Source organism: Ranitomeya imitator, chromosome 2, assembly GCF_032444005.1.
Source record: "Ranitomeya imitator isolate aRanImi1 chromosome 2, aRanImi1.pri, whole genome shotgun sequence".
Classification (NCBI taxonomy): domain Eukaryota; kingdom Metazoa; phylum Chordata; class Amphibia; order Anura; family Dendrobatidae; genus Ranitomeya; species Ranitomeya imitator.
In genome coordinates this window covers 32,446,758-32,456,240 of record NC_091283.1, presented here as the reverse complement: position 1 = coordinate 32,456,240, position 9,483 = coordinate 32,446,758, and the positions used below count along the sequence as shown (strand labels likewise).

At 44.0% G+C, this 9,483-nt stretch overlaps 1 protein-coding gene across 1 annotated transcript; it reads left to right on the top strand.

Moving 5' to 3' along the window:
- The first annotated feature begins 490 nt into the window (after nt 1-490).
- On the top strand, nt 491-3,815 carry LOC138661601 (tumor necrosis factor-like). Its single transcript, XM_069746421.1, has 4 exons — nt 491-789; nt 1,113-1,164; nt 1,895-1,951; nt 2,060-3,815. The coding sequence occupies exons 1-4, from the start codon at nt 625-627 to the stop codon at nt 2,455-2,457; spliced, it is 672 nt and encodes a 223-aa protein (XP_069602522.1). The 5' UTR covers nt 491-624; the 3' UTR covers nt 2,458-3,815.
- Nucleotides 3,816-9,483: the final 5,668 nt, after the last annotated feature.

The following is a 9,483-nucleotide window of genomic DNA, read 5'->3' as shown; positions in this document are numbered from 1 at the left end:
TTAGTGAGCATGTGCGACCACTGCTACACTGTCCTTAACTTTGATAAATCAGTGGTCGCACATGCTCAGTGACGTTTCTTTCATACGGTGGGCTTTTGGACCCAATTTTTTTAAGCTGTTCGACCCGCCATAAATCCTACATTTATCAGATACTTTGTGAATAGGTGACACAACCCTCCTTTATATTTTACCATTATTAGCTTCACCCTCTTCTTCCACAATTCAGCCAGCGTCCAAACTTGTCAGTTTCCACATGACACCATTGAAAAAATGCAGAAGTTTCTTTTCCAAGATTGCAGGGCAGGCCATTGTGCTTCCCCTTTTCTTTTTCAAGTTTCTTTTTCTAATCGGCCGTTATTTCTTGTTTCACCGAGGGAGGAGACAGAGAACAGAGTGAACAGCGGCAGCAGAAGGTGTCACCCATAGATTTCCACCCAGCCTGATGTCACGGGAAATTTTGGAGGCCAGGGTTTAAATTCCTGTAGAGGAGAGAGAACTCATTAAAGCACAAAAAGCCTTCAAAACAGCAACTGCCTGGAGTTAAAAAAAAAAATATATACATAAAAAAGGCACAAAATTACAACCAGGATATAAGAAGATAATAGAAGAACACAGTGCAGAGAGATGGAACTGACACAGGTGCGCAGCGAGGAACCCCTGCTCCAAAGTGTGCAAAGAAGCAGGACATCGTGCATCCACTGGCTCAGCATCGGCTCCTTCGTCTTATTATTGGGCGCAACCATCATTTTAGCCCTGCTTCACTTCCAGATCATCCCGACTCCAAAGAAGGTGCGTGTCTCTTTAAGGACTACAGATCTATACAGATGAGGCAAAGCTGAAGTGACAAACTCGGCGCTGCTGCATCCAAAAATCTACAGATCTTCATAGCATTCAACTAAATTAGTACCCCAGCACTAGGATTGTCTAGGGCATGCTTGTACTAACAGTTCCACAAGGCAGATTTCCCCTGGGCTTCCAGCCGCTCCTCTCGTCACTCCGGTTTATCAAGTTTTGATATCTGCTTCCTCCATTCATTCCACATGACACAATGAGAGCTGGAAGGATTCCACCCGACTGTTCAGCTAATCATGGTTCCTTTTCTTTCTTTTCAGATTCAGGATGAATTTCAGGTGCCAGAAGTTCTTCGAATCAAGAATTATTTAGGTAAGGATGATGACCAAGACAGATTTTGGATGGAATTAATGGCAGGTGGGATTCGAGTCTTCCGAGTTCCTTCTGATTTTTTATGCTCACACCTCGTGCACATGTATTAATACAGCCATACACTGCTGTCAGTCCATATCGTACATCTGCATATATCTCATTTTATAGGGAGGCAAATAATAACTTTTAGTAGCGGCATGTGCCAACACAAGACAAATCCGGTGCCTCATGGTAGCACCATACAATAGCTCCATGATTTAAAAAAAAAAATGGTATTCTAGGTTTTTATCTTGGGCTGATGAGCCCCAAAAGTCTGGAACAGGTCTTTCATTTTATATCCTAGTCAACTCATAAGAGTTATTCTTGTAGGGAACCATTGACAAAGAGGAGTGCCACCAAAATTTCATTTTGTAAGACAAGAATATTGGAAGGGATACAGGCTGCGCTTGATATTTGGATATTAGGCTGTGTAGGGGCATAACTTAGGGTGCCAAAAAGGTTCCCAAAAGGTCCCCCTATGAGGATACATTACTATTAATGATTTTAGTAGTTGATGACCCTATTACAGATTGCAGCCCAGTAGATTAAAGTTACCGCAATGGGTCTGGCAATACGTCAAGAATTTTTGGCAACAGTCTGAGCTGACTCGATGGAGATGTGAAAAATAGTGACACTACACTAAAAACCAGGGTAACTGTATTGACTGGAGTCTTTTTTTTTGTTCTTGCAGAATCAGTACCGCAGGCCCAAGCCATGAAGGGAAAGAGGGCCGCTGCTCATTTGATTGGTGAGTATTAAGGACCTGTCTTTACATGAGTCAGGGAACAATATTTGAGCGCCAATTTCCTCCCTGAAAAAACTTGAACCTAACGATTATTATTTTTTATTTTTGCAGGAACAAAAGTAGAAGACAACATTAAATGGCAACATGGCTCCGAAAATTCCTTCATAGAAGACAGCATAAAGCTTGTCAAGAACTCCTTGGAAATTCGGCAAGATGGTCTTTATTTTGTTTATACCCAAGTGTTGTTCACAGGCACAGTTTGCCCAAAAAAGAGTGAGTTCATCCATAAGGTCCTCAAAAAGGATGAGAATAATGATGAACCAATAGTCCTCCTCCAATCCAGTAAGTCAGTGTGCAATGCAAATTCCAAATCCCCCTGGACACAGCCAATTTATCAAGGAGGGCTTTTCAAACTTGATAAAGGAGATATAATTTCAGCCGAGACTCCAAATGTTGAGTTTCTGGATACATACACTGGACAAGTCTACTTTGGGATCCTTGCTGTATAACAGTACAGCACTCTCTCAGTACCATCAAAGTTATAAATTAAATTTGGACTGTTAACTTGTTGGTAGACTTCAGAACTTGAACTTTTACCCCTATCACTAGCAAATTTTGGAGAAGATGGCCTTTTATGTTTACAAACCATTAGTGTACTCTCCACGTGTATGGGTCCTGAACATGCAGGTCAGAAAATAGGTCAACTCAGACACAACAGAAGTTCTCTCCTGGTTGGAAGTTCTCTCCTGGATAGAGTTCTCTCCTGGTTGGAAGTTCTCTCCTGGATGGTGTTCTCTCCAGGTTGGAAGTTCTCTCCTGTATGGAGTTCTCTCCCAGATGGAAGTTCTCTCCTGGATGGAATTCTCTCCCGGCTGGAAGTTCTTTCTTGGATGCTGTTCTCTCCAGGTTAGAAGTTCTCTCCTGTATGGAGTTCTCTCCCAGTTGGAAGTTCTCTCCTTAATGGAGTTGTTGCCTGGTTGGAAGTTCTCTCCTGGATGGAGTTCTCTCCCGGTTGGAAGTTCTCTCCTGGATGGAATTCTCTCCCGGCTGGAAGTTCTTTCCTGGATGGTGTTCTCTCCAGGTTAGAAGTTCTCTCCTGGATGGAGTTCTCTCCAGGTTGGAAGTTCTCTCCTGGTTGGAAGTTCTCTCCAGATTACAGTTCTCTTCCAGTTGGAAGTTCACTCCTGGTTGAAGTTCTTTCCATGTTGGAAGTTCTCTCCAGATTCATGGCCATTTTTTATGAATTTACTATTTATATACTATTTATCTATTTATTTATTTATTTAACCTATACTGTATTTTTTTGTTTTATGTGTATGTTTCTCAATGTGCTGCAACATGTGCATACAATGTATGTAAGTCCATTTTGTTGACACGTAACCTTAAAATCTATAAGGATCGACAAGTCACAGGAAGCCCCAGATACACAAGTTTAAAACTGGAACTATTATATAGTATAGTAGTATGATATAATTATGTCATATGGGAAGCATTCTGCTTCCCAAATAACCTGTTTCTCATGTGACTTCATGCCATGCATTATAATTAAGTAATCATATTGCTATTGTCACCCCTATGGGGCATTGCCATCGCTGAATCATTCTTGGTGACATCTCAGATTTCTTTCTATTATCCTGTGTGATTTATATTCTTTATGTTAAAAAGTATGGGCTCCCTTTTGTTATTTTAGGGATCCAAAAAGTGATGTTTCTATTGCTAAGCAATGTAGACTGTGCGCTGTTATCATGTAACACTATCGAGGCTGGAATGGGCCTTAACTTTATTGGGGCCGATTTTACGGCTTCCTTTTTCCAAAGTTTTGTTATTTATTTTGGAATGCATTTTTAATAAATGATTATGAACTCTATTGACGCTCTTGAATGTCCTTTGATATATGATATTTATGTTATTTTTTAAAGTTTTATATTACATTTCTTAAGAGTCATAATTTGGGGAAAAAAGCCACCTGGTTAAGAATTATTACAAGAATAATGTGCAAAAACACTGTGCAAGACCTGAGGGGTGCAGACTGACACAATGGCCCTGTTTGTTTGTTTTTAACCCAGTTTCATAAACCATCTGTAAGTGGGGAACCCAAAAGATGACATAGTCCATACAGTATTATGGCCCCGAAAGATTTACCCTCCACACTGTATGATGGCCCCATAGGTGCCTACATACAGTATTGTAACACCCCAGGTAACCGGTTGTTACAGTGATGTTGCCTTCCTTTCAGGGAGGGCAATATCATGCTTGGAGGCAAGAAGGATTTCCTTTACCAGGTAACGCACCTACATACAACACATTCTGAATCCAGGCCAGAAGGAGAGATCAGAACCCAGATTCAGGGGAGCTTCCCCAGCTTTATGTGTTCTGGTCTGGAGGAGGATTAGTTCAGTCTGGAGCAGACAGTGAAGTGAGAGGAGTGAGAGCTGACAGCGGAGCCGTGCAGCCAGGACTGAGCTGCAGCTCCAGGAAAGGAAGTGAACCCGAGGGGTTGAATGTAGTGAAGCATCGGAGGAAAGAAGCACAGGAGAAGGAAAGGGGCTCAGAGGGGAACTGTGACCGGGCACCCTCAGAGCTGAAGTGCAGGAACCAGGCACCAGGAGCCAGAGGCTGTGTTTTACTCCAGGTCGCACGGCAGAACCGGAAGGCATAGAACTGTATGTGATTCGCCTGCACCCACACCTGAAGGTGCACCAATATATTAGGAGCCCGGATCGTAATAGAAACCCTATAAAAAGGCTCACACTGCCCACCATACAGGTAATTGTCCCAGGACGGGAGAGAGAGGACTTTGTACGGAAGCCACAGGCAGCAAGGACCTTGCATACGAGCACGAGCAAGAAGGCTTATGGACCTCACCTGGGAGAGGGATCACCTTTGCCTCCAGGCCGGTAGGACCACATCACCACCTGTTCCTGGTACCCTGGACTGTGGACTGCTACCATCAGTAAACCAGGTAAAGACGTTACAACTCTGTGTCCTCCATTTATTTGCCGGCATACACCATCTCTGCTCAGCACATCGGGAGCCCTGGGGACCCCGCTTCACCTGTGGGAGGCGTCACCATCTATGCTGCAGTAACATCCCCCAGAGGACCCCTTTAAGAGGCGTCGGTCCCCTCTGACCGAGAACCACAGGTGGCGTCACGAACACAAACTTTAATACAAATCCCCTTAAAAGACCTTTCCCTTTAATTGGGCGCCGAGGGCCACGGACCGGGTCGCAGCCACCATGACTTCCCCTTTAATTGCGACCGGACCCGGTACCGAGTATCCCGCTGCCCAGGCGGGCGACTCAGTATGATGCACCCACTCTCTCCAAACAGTATGATACCCTCATAACTCCCCACACAAAAGCACTGAATGACAAAAAAATCCTCCCCTGACATCATTTTCCTGTCGCCGTGATCTGCTCTGTGGAGCATGTTGACTGTGTTGTCTGAAGCTCCAGCAGGCGCAATCTAATAACATCATTGTGCTTCAGACTCAGACCCACAGGCTTAATGGTGAAGTGGAAGCTGAGCGCTCCCTGTTCCACCATTGAATTCAACTGCATCTATAACCTCAGTATGTACCATATTTTCCGGCGTATAAGACGACTGGGCGTATAAGACGACCCCCCCAACTTTTCCAGTTAATATATAAAATCTTCTTAAAAGTCGGGGGTCTTCTTATATGCCATGTGTCGTCTTATAGGGCCAGTGACTAATGTGCCTTTTGGGGGGGGAGTGGTCCCGATAACGAAGAGGCGGCGTCTCGCAGGAAAGTTTGAGTGGAGTATCCCCCTATTACCTCATTGTAGCAGCATGGGGTCTCTGTGCTGGGGAGCGCGGCGGCTGCATCTCTTTGTGCCGCGTGGGTGCTGTGGTGCGGTGGCTCCTCTTCGTGCAATGTCAGGGCTCTGTGCTGTGGGGCAGCGGATCTTCGTGCAACGTCGGGGCTCCTCCGGCATTTCCTCAAAGGCCGGAGGCACCGGCAGCTCCATTGCTGCGATGCGGTGGCCTCCGGGAAAATGGCCGCTGGGGGCGGCGCATGCTCAGATTCAGATCTCGTCTCCCGAGATCTCAGGACGAGATCTGAATCTGAGCATGCGCCGACCCCAGCGGCCATTTTCCCAGAGACCACCGCATCGCAGCAATGGAGCTGCCGGTGCCTTCGGGCTTTGAGGAATTGGTAAATGCCGGAGGAGCCCCGACTCTGCACAAAGATCTGCCGCCCCACAGCACAGAGCCCTGACGCTGCACGAAGAGGAGCCGCCGCCCCACAGCACTCACGCGGCACAAAGAGGAGCAGCCGCCGCGCTCCCCAGCACAGAGACCCCACGCTGCAACAATGAGGTAATAGGGGATACTCCACTCACACTTTCCTGTGAGATGCCCCCTCTTCATCAACGGGACAACTCCCCCCCACCCACCATATATTGTTCTGCACCCGGCGTATAAGACGACACCCGGCGTATAAGACAACCCCCGACTTTTAAGAAGATTTTCAGGGGTTAAAAAGTCGTCTTATACGCCAGAAAATACGGTAGGTACCATTGAAATTGAGATGTTGAGGGTGAGTGGAGCACTCAGCACCACGCCTGCTCCAACTGTAGAGTCCCATGGCAATTGCGTGGTCTGCTGCCATTAGCGGAACGGTACACCACTAGTTTTAGACTTGAAAGAAGACGGTCTATCAAGTTCAACCTAAACATAAATATGTTGATCCAGAGGAAAGCAAAGACCCCATAAGGCAGATCCTCATTTCACCATATTAGGACTCGTGCACACGATGGTAAAAATCATCCGAGTGCTATCCCCATGTTATTCTACTATTGCAGCATGTATGAGTTGCATCCGATTGTCAAATTGCACTCGGCCATTTATGTCTATGGGTCCATGCAAAAAATTAGACATCCGAGTGTGGTCTGATTTTCATGGACTGACTGATAAGTTGGAGAACTTTTTTTTTATTATCCACATCCGAAAAAATCGGATCACACTGTGATCAAACGCTGATCAGAGTTTCATCTGAGTGTGATTAGCATAATCTGTCCGATTTTCTCAGTTGAGTAAAAATTGGTTGTGTGACCTGGTTTTAGGGGAAAAATTCCTTCCCGACTGCACATATGGCAATCAGATTAGTTCCCTTGATCAATGTCTCATCACAGAATCAAGTATCCATAACCTGTAAAGTTATATTTGTCAGGAGATGTATCTAGGCCCTCATTGATCTTTGTGTCCTTCATCGACCATTCCAGCCCTCACTGGGTCAATATTATACAGCGGGTGAAATAAGTATTGAAAATGTCACCAATTTTCTAAGACCTTCGCAACCATATTGTTGCAAAACATACTGATTGCATTGGTTACAGAAGAATTTCTAAACTACTCAATGTTCGGGTGATCACTGTTGAGGCCATAATCTGGAAGTGGAAAGAACATCATTTCACCATAAAATGGCAACAACCAGGTGCTCTCAGCAAGAATTCATACAGTGGAGTGAAAGGAATTATAAGAAGAGTTGTACAAGAGCCAAGGAGCACATGTGGAGAGCTGCAAATAGACCTGGAATAAGCAGGTACAATTGTTTCAAGGAAAACTATAAGTAATGCCCTCAACCTCCATGGCCTGTATGCACACGCACCACGCAAGACTCCATTGTTGGAAAAAAAAGCATGTTCAAGCATGTTTAAAGTTTGCTCAACAACAGTTAGACAAGCCTGTGAAATACTGGGAGAATATAGTCTGGTCAGATGAGACCAAAATTGAACTCTTTGGTTGCCATAAGAAACATGTTTGGAGGCCAAAAGGCACTGTATTTCAGCTCAAAAACACCGTATTAACAGTGAAGATTGGAGATGGGAACATCATGGCATGGGGCTGATTTTCAACATACGGCACTTGAAAACTTCATATAATTGAAGGAAGGATGGATGGACAATTGTAGAGAAACATTCTTGACAAAAATCTGCTGCCATCTACCAGGTTGATGAAGACGAAACGAGGGTGGATATTTTAGCATGACAATGATCCCAAATACACAGCCACGGAAACTCTCAATAGGTTTCAGAGAAAGAAAATAAAGCTTCTAGAATGGCTAAGCTGATCACCTGACCTGAATCCAATAGAAAATATATTGAAGGAACTAAAGCTCAGAATTGATAGAAGGAGCCCGAGGAAGCTTCAGGATTTGAAGAGTGTTTGTGTGGACGAATGGGCCAAAATCCCACCTGAGCAATGCCTGCATCTAGTTTCTCCATAGAGGAGTCGTCTTGAAGCTTCTTCACCAACAAAAGCTTTTGTACGAAGTATTAAATCAATTTCTTTAAGCGTGTTCAATACCTTTTCTGTGTCATTTCTTATTATTACCCATAACTTAATTTAGCTAGAAAATTGCTGACATGTTCAGTACCACTGTTCTACAGCCAGATTGGTTCAGAAACAAAAGCAGTTGAACTTAACTAATTGTGTGATGCTGAAAACAAATATGATACTTAGATTTGCTGATTGGCTCTAATTTTCAAGATCCAAAGGAGGTTGTAATTATTTATGAAAATTCTCATGCAAACTTATAGAAAAATTGGGTCTTTATTATTTCATATTATTTCATCATCATCATTATTGCATTGTTAGTACCTAGTCTATTGCATCATCTTTTTAATCTATTGAGCCTATCATCTTAGGGTGACCAATCAAAAACCTCCAACTCAGCTCCGATGATGTAATCCTATCTACAGTTGCATCACCAACTTTTATAAATGCTCTCTATGAGAGGTATACAGTTTTAGGGTTTCTTTGCATATTGACATGTTTCTATGTTTTTTTCAGATATGCCTCATTCTTGCATTAACGAAGCGGATAGTTTTTGCTACATATGCAGAGAAGTCACTTTTGTGTCACAAAGGCGAAACTTGACTACCATGATAAGGAAGGCTTACAACCAATATTTTGGCTGCATAATACGAGATCAGGACAAGAGTAGGGCTCCACATGTATGCTGCAATCGATGTGTATCACATCTTACCCAGTGGTTGCACGGGAAGAGGCAATCTATGCCTTTTGCAGTCCCAATAATCTGGGAAGAGGCAACCGATCACATTTCCAATTGATATTTCTGCATAGTGCCACAATTACGAAAGTAGTAGAAGATTCAAGGAAGAAGATGTGGACTTTGCAGTATCTAAACATTCCATCTGCAACATGCCCAGTGCTACATGAAGAACTGCCGGTTCAAAAAGGACCAGAAACATTTTCAGTTGAGTCAAGCAAGGAAACAGAGGACGCTTGGTGTCATGAAGCATCTTTGTCTTACGACCCAGAATTTCTGTCAGCAACCTCAACTGAACCACACCTTATAGCACAAAGTGAGCGGAACGATATGGTTAGAGATTTGGATGTACCCAAGAGTTGGATCTGCCCTTCAATTCCGGGTGGACATGAAACAGATGTTGAGTTGCCTACATTTATTTCCCCTCTGTGGTGACTTGAAGTTGGTCGCCCTCTTACTTGGTCTCCAGGGTGGATACACAAAGTGCTCTCTATGTGA